Below are 20,332 nucleotides of genomic sequence, written 5' to 3'. Positions count from 1 at the left end.
CACCTAGAGGGCAACAGAATGGGAAAGCTGCTTTTGAGTGTTGTCTATGAGGTCATTTTATTTGCCATGTGCGAGCATTTGGGCTTGTGGGAACACCAGTGGCAGTTTTGGGATAGCACAACCGGTTTGGCTGCACTGAGTTCCACACTGCAGGGGGGCGTCACAACTATGCTGTAGAACAGAGCATGAGAAGCAGAGGGTGGGGGTGGTTGCCACTGGGTACACTGGGAAGCTCTTAAAATCCCGTGGCTGCAGCATGGAGCCAGATTCAGCCTGATTAGCGCACCTAGTCGTAAATATTACTGCCCTGCTCTTTGTGAAACTAGGGTTCAGTTCCCTGGGCCTCCAAAACATCTACTTCATGCATGGCATAAATTAACTTATGGAACTCACGGCCTGTTAAGATGGCTGCTAACCACAACGCTTGTGATCTGCACCCTCTTTTGGAGGCCATAGGCCCCTGAATGCCAATTGCTGGGAATCACAAGTGGGGAGGGTGTTACTGCTCTTGGTCCTGCTTCCGGGCTTCCCAGAGGCATCTGGTAGGCCACTTTGAGAAAAGGATGATGGACTGTTCCAGTGTTTCTCAAACTTGGGTCCCCAGCTGTTTTTGGACTACAACTCCCATAATCCCTAGCTAGCAGGACCAGTGGTAGGGAGATGATGGGAATTGTAGTCCAACAGTTAAACCCAAGTTTAAGAAACACTGGGCTAGTAGAAACACTACAGGACACTTACTGTGTTCTAGTGGTTGTGGTCTTCCATATGTTGAAAGTTTAAAGAAAACAGCAGGGAGCTGCCTTATGTCAAGGCAGATAATTGGCCCATCTATGTTGGTGCTGCCTACATCAGAGTTTTGGATCCTGTGTCCCTCCAGATGTTCCCAACTACTCCCATCAGCCCCAGTGAGTGTGTCCAGCAGTCAGGAATAATGTAGTTCAAAATGCATGGAGAGTACCAGGTGAGGGAAGCCTGCTCCACAGGTTACTGGCCTCTGACTTCCACCAGCCCCGGCCAGCAGGCAAATCGTCAAGGATGAGGGAGCACTTAGCCAGCCACACTGGGGGTGGTGGGACACAGTTTCCCTATCCTTGTGATGAAACATGGATTCAGCCAAGTCAGGGAGGAAGAATTTGCCAAAGGCGATTCAGGTGTGATGGCGAGATGAACCCTCCCAATGCTGTGAGGGAGTGTTTCACTAGATGTAAGGAAAAACAACTGTGGATGGCTGTTGCCTTCATGTTATTCTCTGTGGCTTTGCAGGACTGCTGCCCTGGTCCAGCAGGGCTCATCTTTATAGTCCTCCTCCTTCCCGTGATAGCAACATCCTGTACCGTGATGAACATTTTTTTCCTACCAACATGATTTTCTGACCAATTCATGATAAGACTCTCCCTCCTGTGTGACCTGGGAGGTTATGCCACTGAAGGGGCTGTACCCCCTGACTCTCAAGAAGAACATCACAGCAAGGCGAAGACTAGCTTGGACCCCTCCATCAGCCAGAGAAGGAGTAGGGCTGAGGACCTGCTTTTTCCTACCAGAGAGAACATTTGGCTCTAAGTGCTAGTTGCCCTGTGGCTGCAGAGCTGCAAGGAGGCACCCTCTGTCATCACCCATCAGCCAAGACCTCTGGGAGGCTGCTTCCCCCTCCCCCTGCATCCAAGGAAGGATGCTGCAGAAAGGTGAACACCAGTGATGTACTATACAATCACATGTGGGTATGAGAGGGTTAACCAGCATTTAAATTGGACAGGAAAATTGGCTTCCAGGTGGAAAGATCCAAATTAGAAACAGAATTGTTAGAACCCAAAACTAAGAATTTGTCAAGAATGTATAACTTGCTGCTGAAATGGAATACTCAGGATGAAACGGTGAAATCGGCTATGATTAAATGGGCACAGGACGTTGGACATAATATTATGTTTGCTGACTGGGAACAGTTATGGACCACTGGTATGAAATTTACGGCATGTAATGCCTTAAGAGAGAATATTATGAAAATGATATACAGGTGGTACATAACCCCAGTCAAGCTTGCGAAAATCTATCACTTGCCCAATAACAAATGTTGGAAATGTAAAGAAACTGAAGGTACATTTTTTCACCTTTGGTGGACGTGCCCAAAGATTAAGGCTTTCTGGGAAATGATATATAATGAATTAAAAAAGGTATTTAAGTATACCTTCCCCAAGAAACCAGAGGCCTTTCTCCTGGGCATAGTGGGCCAAATGGTGTTAAAAAAGGATAGAACTTTCTTTATGTATGCAACAACAGCAGCAAGAATACTCATTGCAAAGTATTGGAAGACACAAGAACTTCCCACGCTGGAGGAATGGCAGATGAAACTTATGGACTATATGGAATTGGCGGAAATGACTGGCAGAATCCGGGACCAGGGAGAAGAGTCGATGGAGGAAGATTGGAAGAAATTCAAAGACTATCTTCAGAAACACTGCAAAATTAAGGAATGTTAGAGTGATGTTGGATTGAAAATAAGTGGTTTCCAGCTGTACAGGTTAAAGTTAAGGATAGATTAAGATTAAAGATTAAGATTAAAGATGTCTAAAGAAATGGAAATTTGATAATAAAAGGGAAAAATTTAAAGCTATATGACATTAAGAGTAAGGATTAGGTTTAAAAAAGTTGAAGTTATATATTTTAACATTTTATTAAATTAAAGATTGGGATAAAAAAGTGGAAAAGAAACTGCTGGACAAATAATGTGGATTGGAATACAAAAGAGGGAGGTATGAGGAAGTCCAGAAAATAAGTAATTTAAAATTGGAATTGGAAAAGAGAGTTTGTTTTTAATTGTTATGTTTTATGTTTTCATTGTTAAGTTTTGTATTGTTTTTTGTGTGTGTTGTTTTTCTTTTTTCTTTGTTTAAAACTTTAATAAAAAATTATTTAAAAAAAATAAAAAATGAGAGGGTTAACCAGAGCCCTGAGCTGAAGTTGCCAGTGAGTGTGAGCAGGTTCCCAGCAGCCTTTTCTCCCCCAAACTTCTTTCTCTCTTTACCACCTGCTGGAACAAGCTGGAGCTGCGGCATGGCTCCTAGCTACAAGCAAAAAGCCAAGTGAACTCAATCTCTAAAAAGAGATTTGTACAGCCTGCATCTTTGCTAACCCAAATATTATATGATCCTTTTTGTAAGGAAACAAAATTCTTTTTCTTCTTTGTTTTTACTGCCAGCGGAAGTAGACTTGTTTGCTGTAACTTCTGAAACGTATTTGCACTTCACTTATTTGCAAAACTAAGTGTCTGTGATTTATTCTAGCCTAAGTATTTTCATGGGTAACGTTAGTTTAAAGTTGGATGATGGCAGATGTAAATCTAACCAAGTTTAATGTGCTTGGAGCAATCAACACTGTTAGCTCTGCTACAAGAGAGTAAGGATCTCTCTTCCAAACCCCTCCCTCCAACAAGTTTGGCCCCATTTGTTGGCCAAAGAAGAACAGCTGCAGGGAGTTTCCTACCACCACCACCACCACCACTGTCCCTTGCAAGCTGCTCTGATGAGTATCATTCAATTGAAAGCCAGATTGTAAACCTTCACAATAAATATAGAAATGATATGATAGGCGTGCACAGTCCAGACAAATAGTTCTTTTCCCCGCTGTGAAGTAAACCTTGTGAAAAGCAACAAATCAATAGGCAAACCTCAGAATGATTAAAGAAACAAAGGTGTGTACCAATTTATTCCACTCTTTGCAGGCATACAAGCCTTTCCCGTAGGACGGCTGCACCCATAATATGGGTGAGAAACATTTTGTAGCAACAAGGAACTTGGGAAAGGGATGCTAACTTTGCACAGAAACACAGTGCCCCAACCTTCCTGCTGCTGCAGTAAACAACCAGCACAGCCTTCAACTAGTGCAGTCCTTGAGTTTTTGCTCCAGATGTTGTCTCCCATGCAGCCTTCAAAGCTCAACAAGGGAGGCTCCTCTTCAAGGCTTTTTAAAAGCAAACCTGCATTTGGAAGGAGGAATAGATGGTGGGTGAGGATGAGGTACCCAAGTGCAGTGAGGCAACAACTAAGACCAGGGCCACCATCACAGGTAGGTACAGTGGGGCACATGCCAAGGCCAGTGACCCACTGTCACCCCGTTCAATGGGGGGAGTAGGGACATGTAACCCTATGATTGTAGTAGAGACTACCAAGTCCAATCATTGGCTTATATAGATTAGTATTGTCTACTGACTGGCTCTTCACGCCCCCAGCCTGACCTAGAGATGCTGGGATTGAACCCGGGACCTTTTGCTTGCAAAGCAGATGCTTTGCCACACAGAACTAGAGCCCAGACTGTGCAACGGAAGGTGAATTACTGCAGGAGGGCGATAGGCCAAACGTGGCCCACCAGGGAGGACATATTTGGCCCACAAGTCCACTTTTTTTCAACAAGCAGAGTCACCTGTCAATCAGCTGACATCACTGATGGAGTGGCCCCAGCTGATGAGTGGGAGGTGGGTTCCATTCTGTGCTGGCTGCACAGGCCCATTTCCCTGCTGGGAACAGACGTGTGCAGCCAAAGTGAGGCTGAGGGAGCTGTGACCCTTCAGATGAATGTTGGACTCCGGCTCCCATCAGCCCCAGCCAGCAAGGCCAGGAGTCAGTGATGATGGGAATTGTAGTGCAACAACTGGTTCTCCATGCCTGTTTTAGCTGATTCTAATAATGGTGTTACCTTGAAAGTAGATTTCAGCTTCCCCTGGTAATAACTAGACCAACAGGACTGCCTAGGCTTTCTTTCCTGCCCCTGGCCCACAACTACAGCAGCAGAACTCACAATCGCTTGATGGTGGTCTTTTCTTCCCTTCTTTGACACGAATCTGAAGTGGTTACCACAGTCGGAGCCTTCTGCAAGGGATCACCCCAGTCTTGCTTCTCTGGAACAAGGCCACTGACAGAAAAAGAGAGGGGATTATGCCCCTTCTAACATGACATGTGGACGTCATATACCCTTTTGTAATCATTAAGCACGAAACTGGTCACAGGCACACCATACATTGAAAGCATATTTTAAACTACCGTATTGGCTGGAATATAAACCTCACTATTCCCCCAAATTCCGACTGTGAAAAATTAAAGTGTGGCTTATATTTGTGGCTTTACGGTCTGCAGCCAGGTGCGTGGGGCAAACAGCGCCAGGAGTGCGGCAAAGTGGCGCCAGCCCTGTGCATAGCCCCCCATCCTCTCCTCCAAGGCTAGGAAGGGAGAGAGTGAGGAAGTGGAAAGGCCGCCGGCAACACAGCGTCCTCCCTCCCCCATATGCAGTCATGAGAAGCGAGGAAGGGAGCGGCTTATATTTGGGTTCCCCTCCCCCCCAATTTTAAAGGTGTGGCTTATATTTGGGCTAATACGGCACATGACTTCCTGCTCCCCTCACAACCTTAAAGAATTTTGGCAACTTAGCTCAGGAGTTTTAAACTTCGACATGGCATGTGAATACTATCTCCTGTACCGCTCAATATCAATTTTGACAGCACAGCACTGGAAAGATCTTTCCAATACCTAACTAACAATCCTAACAATCCTTGCAGCTTGTAACATATGTCCAACAAGTTCATTACTGTGTAGGTCTGTTATCGTCTGTAAAAATATTCAGTTTAAGAAACACTGGTGCTACCTCAATTTATTTCTGTGTTATTATAGTCATTTCAGCAAAACATAATAACCAAAATACTTTTACATCAGGGCAGTCCCACCATACATGGAAATAAGTACCCAAGAACAGCAGCCTCTCTAACAATTCAGTGATGATCATCACTGCTAAGTTTCTAGGGGTCAAGTACCACCTATGTATTAATTTCAAAATCAGTTTCAAGTTCCTCACTGAAACTGATCTGAAATGAGGCTTCATCCACAGTCTAGTCCACTGATCTGACTATTTCTTCCCCTAAGCCTTGTTTTCACTGATATTTTAAAGAGTCTAAAGAACATACATAGATCTTAAGAAGTTAAACCCTTCTCCCCTGCACTGATTTTACAAAGGATGAGAGTTGTTCTCTCTGGTCAGTGGAACACTATTATTGTTGAACCAACATTAGCAGTAAAGAACCCCCCTCATCATACACACAACTAATATTACTTCAAAGTGGGTGGAAAGCCAAAGGAATCACAGGTGACTGAACATCAGGAAGATCTTTCTGACAGGAAAAGGGGTTTGATAGTGGAACAGACTCCCATGACAGATGGTGGATTCTCTTTACTTGAAGGTTTTTAAGTAGAGGTTGGATGGTCACCTGTCATGTATGATCTAGTTGAGATTCTTGGACTAGAGGACCCGCGGGATCCCTTCCAAGTTACTCTACAATTCCATGATTCTATTAACACATCTGCTTTTGCCTTCCAAGAGTTAAACATGGTTTATGTAAATCTATTTTCCATCTTAAGACCGGTTTTAATTTTTTGTTTCAAAGAAGGGAACATTGATATTGGAAGCCCACTCCCTACTTCCATTTCTGTTTGAACCAAGATATTCTCTCTCTTTCTGACACAACTTTGTCTCTCTCTCTCTCATGCACACATTCACACAGAACCTCTCTCACTCATCCTTATCACTCTCTCCATCGCTGCAACCCAGCCCAGTAGGCTGCTGGAAGAGGGACAGATCACACTTACTAGAATCCTGAAGCTCTCACTTGCTGAGGGCTCCCTCTACTCCTCTGTCCATTTCTGCTTCCCCCTGCCGCCCTGTCTTCCACTTCTCCATCTGTTTAGGTTCTTCCCTATTTTTCCTTTCCAGCCAGCCCCAATCCCGTGAAATTAGAGGGCCACTATCAGTCAAGCAATAAACACATGGATGTATGTTACCCAGTGTCTAAATCAGAGCTACACAGCTTAATTCCTCAGCTGCTCACAAACTGCAGATAATTGCACAGTCCAGTACAGTAAGTCTGCATTCCAGCAGGAAAAATGTATTTGACGTTCCAAAGGGCTGCCTTAAAAAAGCCATAGCCTAGCAGCTTACCTCTTGTAGCACTGCAGCTCCTCCTGGGCCACCAGCAGCTGGGCCTTCAGCTGGTTGCGTTCCTGAAGCACCTCCCTCAGCTCCTGCAGCGTGAATCGCGGGCGGTTTGCGTCCGTGAGGTCTATGATCATTTTGTTGGGGCCAAGGTTTACCTACAAGGCAGAACAACAGCAAGACTCAGGTGGTGCATGCCAACAGAAAGGGAGCCAAACAAAATGGCACCACCTGTGCCTTCTTGACCACTTCGATCAGCAGAATTGGCACTTTTACAGGCGCCACATAATACCTGCACCACATCTGTAGGAACTCAATCATTTAGTGTGACAGCAACGACACTTTGAAACTCCCTGCCTATTGATACCAGGCAGGTGACTTTACTGTATTCTTTACAGTAGCCACTGAAGACACTCTTATCTAGACAAGCTAACCCACGTGTTTAGAAAATTTAACACAGAGTTTTAATCTGTGTTAGTCTATTTAATTGTGGTTTTAACTTTCTATAATTTATGGTTGTAATTTTCTTAGTGATCATTTTTATTGGTTTATCTTTTTTGTAAACTGCTTTGATGGTTTCCCCCCCTGATGGATATAAATTTTACAAAATGAAAAAAAGAGGCCCATGGAGAAACAAGAGCAAGGCATCGACGGGGTTGAGGAGATCCCTGACATTTAGGTGCACAAGATAATCCTCACCACCAGCCCCAAGATCTGAGCACACTCAGTAAAGTGGGAATGCCAGTTGTAAAATAAAAAATGGAAATGGGAGGGAATCAGAACATAAGAAGAGTCTGCTGGATCAGGCCAATGGTCCAGCTAGTCCACCCTCCTGTTCTCACGGCAACCAACCAGAGGCCTGTGGGAGACCAGAACATGAGCCCATGAGCCCGCTCTCCTCCAGCTAGTATTCAGAAGCATTGCTCCCTCAAACCACGGAGGCACAGCTGAGGCACTGTGGCTAGCAGCCATTGCTGGCCTTCTCCTCCATGAATTTGTCTAATCCTCTGTTGAAGCCATCCAGGGTGGTGCCATCACTGCCTCCTGGGGGAGCGAAGAGGTACTTTCTTTTATCTGCCCTAAGTCTTCCAAAATGCGGCTTCACGAGATGCCCACGAATTCCAGTCTTATAAGAGAGGGAGAAAAACTTTTCACCATCCACTTTCTCAATGCCATGCATAATTTTATGAACTTCTATCCTGTTGCCTTACTCGCCTTTTCTCTAAACTAAAACATTGGAAACGCTGCCACCTTAACCCTGTGGTCCCTTTGAGCTTCTTCCAGGAGGAGGGCACGGCTGGCCAGAATCCTGAACAGCACTGCTCCTGCTAGGAGGCAAGGGGGATACACTTCAACATTCTGTCGCAGATCCTACTTGCAAGACCATATGAGACTTAAAGAAAAAATCAGGTATTTAATGCTCCATTCCTATAGTTTGGCAAGGGCCAGGATGCTTACAATAAAGAACGATGTACACACTGCAGCATATAAAAACACAGGTCAGCTGTTTGAATTTGAAAGCTAGGAGAGAACTGAGTTCAAATTCCAGCTTTGCCATGCACCCCTGGGTGGCCTTTGGATAGTCACTTATCTTCTGACTTCTGCGCTGCTGTGTTATTACATTTATATCCCACCTTTTCATCACTCCAAGGAGCTTAAGTTCTCCTCAGTTTATTTACCATCAGAACAGCCCTGTGGAGTAGACTAGATGGTTTACACCCAAGTTCACCCAGTGAGTTTCAAGGCTGAGTGGGGATTTGAGCCTGGGTGTCCCAGGTTCCAGTCCAACACTTCGTTTTTTCCTTATTTTTCCCATTTTTATTTCCTCTTTTCCCCTCCGTGAATTTTTGTAAAACAGGAATAATAATAATTTTCCTTTTAGGACTGATTGCAAAGTGTAAAACTTGTGTAAATCACTTTCTCTTGTAGGACTTCAAAAAAATTCACAAGCATGTAGTTTCAGACTAGGACCAGGAATGCATCTCCAGGCAGGGCTGGAAAAACCCTCTGGGATGTTGGATAGCCACTGGCAGTCATTGTAGACAACTAGGTAGATCGATAATCTGATTTGGTATAAAGCACTTTCCTCTGGCCAAGCACTCCCTCTCAGCCTAGTCAACCTCACAAGGCTGTTGTGAAGAAAAAGTGCAAGAGATTTGATGTATGCCAGAGATGGGGAACCTGCGGTCTTCTGAATGTTGGCCTCCAACTCCCATCAGCTTCAGCCAGCAGAGTCAATGGTTGGGGAGGTGGGTGTTGTAGGCCAAGAGCATCTGGAAGCAGAGCACCAGCAAGGGCAGACTGGCTAAAAATCTATGCACAGCATCTAAAATAAATGTGTGGTCTCATTTTTATGGTAATGATAAATATGTTAACATTCATACCTGATGAGAATCTTAAGATCCTAATGACTAATATCAATTATGCAAACACCCACACGATTGCTACCAAACTAACCGCACACTCTAAACATTAAACTTCCATGTGTAACACAGCAAACTGTGCGTCATGCAACGAGTTTGTTGCATTCACACAGTGTTCTCTTACAAAAATGCACAACTGCAGCTGCGCTTCAAAAGATGAGACTGCAGCATTACACCATCAAAGCACAGGCGCAAACAATCGTACAGAGTTGGAAATGCTCAGTTCACGGCACAAGTTTGCAAGCTGTAATTCAGAATTCTGTGTGCATTGCACATGAAACATACATTTTGTTGAGAATCAGATAAAACATATGCAAGAAAGTCTGGCTCCCTTTCATCGGCCCTGTCTGGAAGGTGTGTGTGTCACAGATTCCCAGTCCTCAGTGGACATCACCCTGAGCTTGGAGGAAGGGTGGGATAAAAATGTAATAAATTTCAACCATGTGCATTATTTTCACTTCTGCTCTTGCATGTGATCTGGCATGGAGCTATGACACTGCAAACAGGGGAGAAGGTTGCCACATTGCGATCTTCACAGAGGCATATCTGCTAGGTGCTGTGGTCTAAACCACTGAGCCTCTTGGGCTTGTTGATTGGAAGGTCAGCGGTTTGAATCCCTGCAGTGGAGTGAGCTCCCGTTGCTCTGTCCCAGCTCCTGCCAGCCTAGCAGATCAAAAGCATGCAAGTACAAGTAAATAAATAAGTACTGCTGTGGCAGGAAGGTAAACGGTGTTTCTGTGAGCTCTGGTTTCTGTCACGGTGTTCCGTTGTACCAGAAGCGGTTTAGTCACATGACCCAGAAAGCTGTCTGCAAACAAACCCCGGCTCCCTCGGCCTGATGGTGAGATGAGCACTGCAATCCATAGTTGCCTTTGACTGGACTTAGCTGTCCAGGGGTCCTTTACCTTCTTTTTTTTTTTAAGCTTCCCAGATGCATATTTGGCTAGGCGCAGAATGCTGGCTTGGCTGGTCAGTTCTCTTTTCTCCACTCAGCTGTGGGACACTGGAAAGAACTGCCTGGCTTTGTGCAGGCATGACGCTCCTTCCTTTCCCCCCTGTGAGTATTTCTTTCCAACACTTGCATGACTGATACGATACGATGCCTGCAGACAGCTTCCTGTCCAAATGGTGCCAGACCCAGATAAAGGCATCTCTTGCATCTCCAAACCGATGATGACGGTGATAATGAGTCCCATCAAGGGAAAAGGCAGAGTATAAATAAATATATAACAGTAATAATAATAATTGTAATGGGAACCTAAGGAGTTGCCTTATACCAAGCCAGACCCTGGGTCCCTCTAGCTGCTGAAGACTCTCCCAGCCTGCCTGGAGTCGCTAGGGAGCCCTTATCCCTGCAAAACAGGTGCTCTACCCCCTGAGCTATGGCCCTGCACATCTCATAATGCGAACCCGTGTTGTGTGGTGGTGAGAGTGTCTGACTGGATCGTGGGAGACCACAGTTGGAATCCCCACTCAGCAATGACGCTCACTGGGTGACCCTGGGCCAGTTGCACTCTCTGCCTCTCTCTCGCCTAAACTACCTCTCAGGGTTGTCGTGGGGATGAAATGAAGAAGGGGAAGAACTGTGTGACCACCTCGAGGTCCTTGGCGAAAAAAGGTGGGGTATAAATGCAATAAATTACAACAACAACTCAGTCCCAAGTTTGGACAGACCTCTTTTGTGCTTCCGCTGGCTGCCTGCTCCCGGAGCCCCTCCACCTCTCTTCTCAAGCTGTCTCTCTCCATCTTCAGGGCTTCCACCGTCAGGTTGGTCTCATTCACCAGCGCCTCCAGCATCTCCAGGATGCTGACGATCTTGAACTGCAGCTGGGCCACCTTGGAGGGCACGGCCACGCGCGGCTCGCTGCTGAGCTTGTGCAGCTCCCTGCCCAGGACGTAAGAGATGTCATAGACATCCTCAGCAGTCAGTTGGAAGGGGCTTTTCTCGAAAGCGCTGTCAGGCCCCCCACTGCCTTCCTGCTCTTCATCTTCCTCCTCCTGCTCCTCCTCCTCCTTCTGGTGCTGCTCAGCTTGCATGCCAAACTGACGGGATGCACCTGGGAGATCCAACTGCGCGGAAGGAGGAAGGGGTCTCCGGATCGCAAGGAGTTGCCTGTTGCAAACTCCAGCCACTTCCTTCCTCCTTTGAAAGTTTCGAGCAGAGGCCAAATCCAGTCCGCCTTGAGGGCGAAGCTCCCGAGGACCCAATCAAAGACCAGCGGGAGAGGTGGAGCTAAGGGAGGAGGGAGCAGGGTTGCCACAGGGATGCGGGCGCGCGGGCGGGCGGGGGGGGGCGCAAGCAGTGCGGTCCCGTGACGAGGGGGCTCCCTTGGCAAGAAATTTGCTCAGCTTCCAGTTGTCCAAGAGTTATGTGCACGTGCTTGTTTCTCAAAACCACACCCCCCAGTGCATTTATGACCCATATCATAAAAAAAAAAATAAACTTAATGATTTCATCTGTAGGCATTCTACAATAGAGTTCAGCAAGGCACTTGCTACTCATACAAATACACGCATGTGCAAAGCAGTTGCATCCACATTTATAGCACTCTTAATAGCATAAAAACTAACTTCATGATTTCATGCAATGTGTACACATTACATATCAAAAACCCCAAACACCCATATTTAAAGCGTTCAGTTTAAAGCTTTTCTGAAAATAATAACAAAGTTTTTTAGTGTTAGAGAACTAAAATAATTATTACACATAGAAATAAATATAACCACAGTGTACTTACTGCACAAAGGGTGCAGATACTTCTGCTGCTTTTCCACCTGCATAAAGCTAAGATCGCATACAAAGCACTACGGTCACATCCATACCATACATTTATGGCACTCTTATATTACTTTTAATAGTCATGGCTTTTACCTCCCACAAAAGAAGATCTGGGAAGTTGAAGGGAAGTTGAAGGGCAGAGAAAGTAATTGGCCCAGCATATTCCTGAGAACAACCAGTGCTTACACTTTTAAATCACATTTGAAGCACATTCTTTCCCTCAAAGAATTTTGGGCAGTGCAGTTTACCGCAGGGTTACACTTCTAGCAACCCTATAATGTCGTTTAAATGTGTCTGAAAGATATACAGGCAGCTCCGTTTACGTGCGTTCAATATGTGCATGACCGAGTATAGGCACATCACACTGAACTCAGAAGTGACCTGGAAACGCCATAAATACATGACTGAAACATCGCTGAAGGGGGGGGGCAGAACAGGGGTCTGCAGGCTTTTTCAATGCATTCCCATTATACTTGATTTCATTGTGTGTGGTGCCCTGTGTAAACAGAGGGCTGCCTGCAGTGTATATGCAACCACACTTGACTTCTGTCAATCTCCTGGGGGTTGGACTCAATGACCCTCAGGGTCTCTTTCAACTCTCCAATTCAATTGCATGATACAGGCTATTGGGATTCGGAAACCATTTCCAAAGCTGAATGTGGTTTAAAAACTGCCTCCTCCTCATTGTCATGACTGTAAGCAACAGAATACTGACTGTTACATACGCTTCAGGTTACAGACTCCGCTACCCCAGAAATAGTACCTCGGGTTAAGAACTTTGCTTCAGGATGAGAACAGAAATCGTGCGGCAGCGGGAGGCCCCATTAGCTAAAGTGGTACCTCAGGTTAAGAACAGTTTCAGGTTAAGAACTGACCTCCGGAACGAATTAAGTACTTAACCCAAGGTACCACGGTATTGTTTAATGGATAGGACATGTATTGTACAGCTGCTTGTAAATATAACAATTTTTTTTCTTTACCCAGAAAAAAATGAATTGTACAGTGGTACCTCAGGTTAAGAACTTAATTCGTTCTGGAGGTCCATTCTTAACCTGAAACTATTCTTAACCTGAAGCACCACTTTAGCTAATGGGGCCTCCTGCTGCTGCCGCGCCGCTGGAGCACGATTTCTGTTCTCATCCTGAAGCAAAGTTCTTAACCCGAAGCACTATTTCTGGGGTAGCGGAGTCTGTAACCTGAAGCGTCTGTAACCCGAGGTACCACTGCACTTTCTTACTGACTGGATTCAAAAAGTTTTTTGCTGGTTTCTGCCTTTTTTTTTGAGCGGCCATGAAGGGAGATGGCAAGGCAGGCCAAATCAGTCCCCTGAGACGCTTGATCCATATTATCCAATAAAAAGAACTATTTGACACCCTAGAGACCTTTGGGCTCAGTAAAACAAGGTTTTGTAATGTGTTGGGCTTAGAAAAACCTGCTTCTTTATTATTATTTAGCAAAATGTATATACTGTACTGCTTTTAATATATATATATATATATATATATATATATACAATATCTAAGCAGTTTATGTGAAATGGTATAAAATTGCTGTGAACTGCCCTGAGTTCTTTGGATGAAGGGCAGTACACAAATTAAATAAATAAATAGATAAAATAAAATAAAATAGATTTTAAAATCAGCTGAGTTTTAAAACACACACACACACACACACACACACACGTATATAATAAAATTACATTTCTAAGTTGGGTTGCCTAAACAAAAAAGTGTTTAGCAGGCGCTGGGAATAGTACAACGAAGACGCCTGCCTAATAATAATAATAATAATAATAATACATAACTTTCAAGGCATAATAATAGGAGGGCGCTGAGGTAAAACCAGGTGTAATGCGCGACCTCTGCCGCCAGGGGGGGCCGCGGATACCGCGGCAGGCCAAACGCGTTTCCGGTTCCTGCCCCGCAGATTCGCGCTGGGTTGCTGGGGAAATTCTTTTGGCGAGTCCGGGCCGCGGAGCCTTTGAAAATTAACAAACCAACCAACAAGTATTAAGATCCATCGCTTTTCTTGCCAGGTCCACGGGATCTAGTGGTGGCGAATGAGCCGCTGCCAATGAGAAGCCGCCTTGCGAACTGCCTGCCTGGTGGGCTCCGCCTTGTTTCCTCTGGCAGGTGAGGATTTTTCCCCTTGGGAAAAAGGAATCATTGGGCGGGGGGCGGCGTTGGCTGCTGGCTGTGCAGGCCCTTCTCGGGGGGCTTTTGAGCCGCCGGGGAAGAGGAGGAGATCCTGGGCTGCCAGCGGATCAGAGAGAAGCAGCTTGCTTTGCTTCTGCAAGTTTTCCTTTTCTTTTTTTAAAAATAATTTTTATTAACAAACCAATCAAATCACATTAATTCCACATTATATCAATACATACTAAATTCCAAATATTTCCAAATATTTAACCGAATTTTTTTTTTTTTTTAAATTGTTGGGGGTACCCATGCTTCGAGCTCAGAAAGTTTTCCATTAGGAGACTCGCCTCCTGCTTCCCGGCCTCTGGGGCTTTGCAAGGCAGGCTGCGTTGGGACAGACACACGCACACAAAAGGTTAGGCAGAAGTTCCACGTGGTGTTAAATCTCCGGATTGTTCAAGCAGAATATTCCTGCACTGGATGCACAGCTTGCATTTAAAACGCACGACTCTCCCACCAAAGAATCCTGAGAACTAGTTTGCCAAGCGTGCTGAGAGTTGTAGCTCTGTGAAGGGGTAAACTACTGTTCCCAGTTACCTTTTTCGGGGGGGGGGGAGCCGTGTGCTTTTGCTGTGCAGCGCACATACAACCCAAGTCCATTGGTCTCTACATCTGGGCTCCGACCCACATCAGTTCTCCAGGATCTGAGGCAGAGGTCCGCCCCATCTCCTGCTGCTCAGTCTCCTATGGGAGTTTTCACAGGGGGTTGTTTGCTGCTGTGGCAGCACAAGGTCCTTTGATTCCTTTCCGCTGAGCAGTGCTGAATCATCTGCAAGGAAGGGAGAGGGAGGTGGGACGGATGAGAGCCCAGTGTGGTGGAGTGGTCAGAGGGTCATACTAGGACCCAAGAGAGACGAGGGTTCAAAGCTGCCCAGAATGGCTGGGAAAATCCACTCAGATGGGTGGGGTATTATTATTATTATTATTATTATTATTATTATTATTATTACTCTCCTCGCTGGGTGACCTTGGACCAGTCACTGCCTCTCAGCCTTTTGGAGAAAAAGGTGAGATTTAAAAACTGCAATAAATAAATACAATACATGAAATTAAGAATGGGAAGAGAAGGATGGTTGTGGAGGAGGGCAATAAGTCAGATCTCTCACCTCCCCGAATTAAATTTTTAAAAATGGAATGAGGAATGTGACAGTAATACAAATATAGTCCTGTAGCAAACCAACACTGACTTGTTTTACATTACAGGTAAGAGGTGTGCTAAATATCATAAATAGATTTTTTTAAAAAGAGGAGGCACAAACGGAAACAGGAACCCTGAAATCTGGAATGCACTAAAGGCTCCCCCTGCAGACAATGAACGAGTGGACGCCCATTGCAAAAGAGTATGATCCCCTCAAAGCTGGGAGCATTGATGGTACAGATGAAGAGCCCCACGACCGGGCTGTTTCGAGGGCCATGACAGCACGGTATGTCCCCAACCGAGGCGTTTCAGGGGACCCTCACCTCACGCTGTTTGTGGCCAGACTCAACTTGCAAACCACAGAAGAGAAGTTAAGGGAAGTCTTTTCTCGGTACGGAGACATCCGGAAGATCCGCTTGGTTCGAGACCTAGTCACTGGCTTCTCCAAGGGCTACGCGTTCATTGAGTTCAAAGAGGAGCGTGCCCTTGTGAAAGCTTACCGAGATGCCAACAAGCTGGTTATTGACCAGCGTGAGGTATTTGTGGACTTTGAGCTGGAGAGGACCCTCAAAGGGTGGATCCCTCGGAGGCTCGGGGGCGGCTTTGGGGGCAAGAAGGAGTCGGGGCAGTTGCGGTTTGGTGGCAGGGACAGGCCCTTCCGGAAGCCCATAAATTTACCTGCCATGAAAAGTGAGTTTTACGGGGAAGGACAGGCAGAAAAAAGAGAGAGAGGTTGGTCCAGGGACTGGAAAAAGAGGAACAGAGACCAGAGGCGCTCCGAACGGGAGTGGTCACGAGGATGGGGAGAGAGAGATGGAGCGCGGCACTCCAGAGAGGAACGGAGCAGAGGCAGAGAGAGGAGAGATCGAAGTCGGGACCGCAGCTCAAAGAAGCAAAGAGATGAAGACAGGCACTGATGGGCCGCTCCCTTCCAGTTCTACGCAGCCACAGAACACCAGTGGATTATGGGAAATTGTGGGCCCATCTTCAAAAGCAAACTGGGACAAAGCCTGGATAACTGGCTCGTAAGCTTCAAAACAGTGGGGTGTTTTCATCATCACGCTCCACTGCACACTTAATGGGTTTTCCTGTATGGTGTTGCAGGTTTTGATGAAATTGTTTAGTCGTCTTGCTCACTCTTCTACACCACCCTGTCCAAGCTTTTTGGTGCATATGACCAGTGATGCACAACATACGTGGAATTCTAACAAACAGAGCAGAGAAAGGAAATCTCAATTTGACTAAGGGGAATGTAATAATTCACAGGGCAGGGGGAAAGGAGGGCCTGCAGTGTATAGGCAGGGAGGGTGGGTGAGGAGAGGGATTTTAGAGAAGCAAGAAAAGGGGCCAGATAGAAGGTTGCTAAACAAAAGGAGATAAAGAGTAGGCCAGAGGTGCTTAACTCGTGTCCTTTGAGATGCTGCTGGACTGCAGTTCCCATCATCCCCAGACAGCTTGGCCAACAGTTAGGGCTGATGGAAGTTGTAGTGCAGCAACACCTGGTGAACCGCCGGTTCCCCACTCCTGAGATAAGCAGTGGGTTGAGGAGCATGTGGTTCAGTGGGATGAGAAAAGGAGACACTAAGGAGAAGCAAGGGTAGGCCGGGAGGGTTCTCCTGTAGGCCTTTGAGGTAGGAGTGAAATAGAGCAGCAAGACTGTGGACTGGGATAGGGAACCTGGGACCCTCCAGATGTTGCTGGACTACAGCTCCCATCATTCCTGACCACTGGCCGTGCTAGCTGGGGCTGATGGGAGTTGGAGTCCAGTGGTGTCAGGAGAGGCACCAGGTTCCAGCAGACTGGGCCTAGGAGGTAGGACTGGATTTCTTGTATCAATTTGGATTAGGAGCCAAACCTTTGCCTGAGGTCTGTGGCTTATAGAAGATGCAAAAACAGACAACCTCTTGTTAATCCAGAAATAGTTTATTTAGAATATTAAAAAGATCTACTGTTAACATAGCCCTATACCCACCCATTCCCTCCAAACATGCTGTTTATTGCCTTTTTTTTTACCTTACAGTACCCTGAATCTTTATTAAAGATACACATTCACTCCTTTTGCATATCACACAGTTGTGTGCTAAGCCTTATCAGACAATTGCATTAAGGGAATGCTCAAGTCTGTGACACTTAGCGAGATGTTAGCGCCTTGCTAGGAACTGAAAGCACATTGGCAACCCCTGTAATATGGGATTGATATGGCATGGAGACTTGTGACTTGTTTTGATGGTGGTTCTTCTGGGGTTTTTTATTTGCCCTGCACACCTTTGAAATGCGCCCTTGGGAGCATGGTTGGGTTTGAATCCAGCCTTTGGGTTAAAAGTGTTTCCCAAGCCCTCCTGTAGTGTAATAAATTATGCAAAACAAGCATCTTTGCAGTGTTTATTCAGGTTGTTGCATCTGTGTGCATGTGATAAAGAGCAAAAATAAAAACAAACCCCCCTTTAAAATTATAGGACTATGGGGAAACTCAATTTCAGCAACACTTAAGCATGTAAAATATTAACAAGGATTTCCATTATTGCATTCATACTGTAGTCCAAAGTGGCTGGTGTCCATTAGGACAGGTAGGCTGTAAAGCAGGAGGCCAAGAGGTGGTGGAGCCAGAGCCAATGAAAGGGTGGAACTCACCATAGTTTTGTCTCCATTCTCCCTGCTAAGTCAGCGCCATCTCCCTGGACTGGTTTTAAGAAGGCAGGCAGCTGGCAGCTGCTGAGGGCAGACTGAGATTGGTGGGGCACTGCCCCATTTGCCCTAATAGACAAGCCTCCACTGTACACACAGTTCCAATGATGACCTCACGGACAGAAGGCAGCTGCTGATGTTGCTGCACAGGTCAAGTTCTTGGGATACACTGGACTGCCTGTTCACAGAGCCATGGAAAATGGACGAGCTGCATATTTGGGGCAGCTCTCTCCACTTCTTCACAAGCAGTCGGAGAACAAGAAATGGCAAACAGAGTTTTAAAAAAGAGCTACATGCCAAAAGCTTTTAAATACAATCCAAAACCTAATCTGTATTAGGAGCAACAAAAAATGCTTTCCAGTTTTCCAAAATACTTCTAATTTAAGAAGAACTGGGGAGGGAAGAAAAATCAAAGAATTGTAAGAGTTTGTAGGGACCACAAAAGTCATCTAGTCCAACCCCCTGCAGTGCAGGAATCTTTTGCCCAACATGGGTCTTGAACCCACAACCCTGAGATTAAGAGTCTCATGCTCTACTGACTGGCATGATGTTAAAGTCCTGAAATCCACAGCTTGTGGCAGCCGGGAGGAATTGTACACTGGACTTGAAAACTGCAGGCTTGTAGGGCAGCCTTGTAAATAAATAAATTCACAAAATTTACTAACCCGCACATAATTTTTTTAGGTTCCTAAAGGGTTAATATATTCTGCTGACCACTCCTCTGTATCAAGCTTGGAAACACAGGCTAGCATCTTAGCAAGCTCTTAGGAAATATACAGGTTTGTGGGGTGGGGTTTATTCTGTTATGGCTACCATAGAAACCCAATGGGCTAGTGGTGGAGGAACCATGATCTGTCCTTGTCCTCCTCCAGCCCACTAACTTGCTCGCAATGTATTGTGTCATATGGCTACAAAGCAAGTTGGTAAATAATACAGGGTTGCTCCCAGGCTTTAGCATTGTGTAGTATTTTATCTCTTCCTCTGCCCTGCTTTGTTTAGCATCTAGCTCATGGAAGAACTCTGAGGAACTCAAAAGCAGGCTCATAACATGACATTTTCACTGGTTCTGATAAAACAAGCCTGGGGATCCTGTGGCGCTCCTGAGACCCGGTCTACAACTTTCATTATCCCTGGTCACTGGCCATGCTAGAAGGGACTAAGAGTCTCACTATATCTGAAGAGCCATCTGTTCCCCATCCATGCAATAAAGGGATTCTGCCTATTGGAGTAGTATTTTTAGTCGATCAGCACAACTACCCACAATGTTTAGCTATAACAATGTTAAGTGACGGCAACCAGACACGATGAAGCAATGGTTGTCAGTGGTCAGTTTTTGCCAGACTTCTCCACCTTTTGCAGCTGCACAAGAAACAAATTTAGGAGGCAAAGACCCTGCCCCAATCATTGCTTCTGAATTTTGGAAGAACTTTAGCTGCATGGCCTGACATGAAGTCACTGAACATTTAGCGGCAAAACTGCTATCAAGCAGCCCAGTTCTTAGCTTGCCTGCAGCCTGGACCTAAGCCTATTTACTCAAGCAACTTTCCAAAGAGGTTAAATGGGACTTGCATCCTGTGCATGTAGGATTTTCGTTTAACTGAGAAGCAAGTCCCTTTGAGAATCCAAGGGGAACTGCCTTTGCTTACAGGTATTTGGGATCAGTTGGGTTTGCTTACATTAGAGAAATCTCAGTCATCCCCTAAACCCATTTTTAAAATTCAGTATTAAAATCTGCCATATGCCAAGTCATACCACTGCTCCATCTATCCCCAAACAGGCTACTGGGAATGGCATAAGCTCTGTGAGCTGAAGACTCTCCCAGCCTTGAGTTCTTTTATAGTAGAGAACCCAGTTCTTTTAAGGGGCACTTTAGTACAGTGGTACCTTGGTTTGCATATGTTTTGGATTACAAACATGTCAAACCCGGAAGTGCATGTCCTGGTTTGCAACCTTTTTTTGGGATTACAACCCATTTTGGATTACAAACAAATTATTTTTGGAGGGCCCATTGGCGAAAGTGTGCCTATGGTTACAACCTGTTTTGGTTTACAAACGGACCTCCGGAACGGATTATGGTTGTAAACCAAGGTACCACTGTAATTCCAAAATATACATTAGAACAAAACAATACATGTATTATACCAAC

At 45.6% G+C, this 20,332-nt stretch overlaps 2 protein-coding genes across 2 annotated transcripts; one reads left to right on the top strand and one right to left on the bottom strand.

The window, feature by feature from the left end:
* Nucleotides 1-3,671: 3,671 nt before the first annotated feature.
* RILPL2 (Rab interacting lysosomal protein like 2) lies at nucleotides 3,672-11,653 on the bottom strand. The gene is made up of 4 exons (XM_080985376.1): nucleotides 11,064-11,653; nucleotides 6,973-7,124; nucleotides 4,789-4,902; nucleotides 3,672-3,970 (listed from the first exon to the last, which is right to left on the bottom strand). The coding sequence occupies exons 1-4, from the start codon at nucleotides 11,424-11,426 to the stop codon at nucleotides 3,949-3,951; spliced, it is 651 nt and encodes a 216-aa protein (XP_080841502.1). The 5' UTR covers nucleotides 11,427-11,653; the 3' UTR covers nucleotides 3,672-3,948.
* Nucleotides 11,654-15,674: 4,021 nt separating this feature from the next.
* On the top strand, nucleotides 15,675-17,869 carry SNRNP35 (small nuclear ribonucleoprotein U11/U12 subunit 35; the record flags this gene model as incomplete). The annotated part of the gene is made up of 1 exon (XM_080985300.1): nucleotides 15,675-17,869. The coding sequence occupies one exon, from the start codon at nucleotides 15,675-15,677 to the stop codon at nucleotides 16,416-16,418; it is 744 nt and encodes a 247-aa protein (XP_080841426.1). The 3' UTR covers nucleotides 16,419-17,869.
* Between the last annotated feature and the right edge of the window lie 2,463 nt (nucleotides 17,870-20,332).

This window comes from Podarcis pityusensis, assembly GCF_964106645.2.
Source record: "Podarcis pityusensis genome assembly, chromosome: 16".
Lineage (NCBI taxonomy): Eukaryota > Metazoa > Chordata > Lepidosauria > Squamata > Lacertidae > Podarcis > Podarcis pityusensis.
The sequence above is the reverse complement of the archived record's forward strand: the minus strand, read 5'-3'. Positions and strand labels throughout refer to the sequence as shown.

What these genes read in the sequence shown, in the direction of transcription:
- RILPL2 (XM_080985376.1), bottom strand. Translation starts at nt 11,426, where the DNA reads ATGCAAGCTGAGCAGCACCAGAAGGAGGAGGAGGAGCAGGAGGAGGAA. An exon ending in CCAGCGGAAGCACAAAAGAG is followed by an intron (nt 7,125 to 11,063) that starts GTCTGTCCAAAC and finishes TCTGCCTTGTAG; the next exon opens with GTAAACCTTGGCCCCAACAA. An exon ending in AAGACCACCATCAAGCGATT is followed by an intron (nt 3,971 to 4,788) that starts GTGAGTTCTGCT and finishes TTCCAAATGCAG; the next exon opens with GTTTGCTTTTAAAAAGCCTT.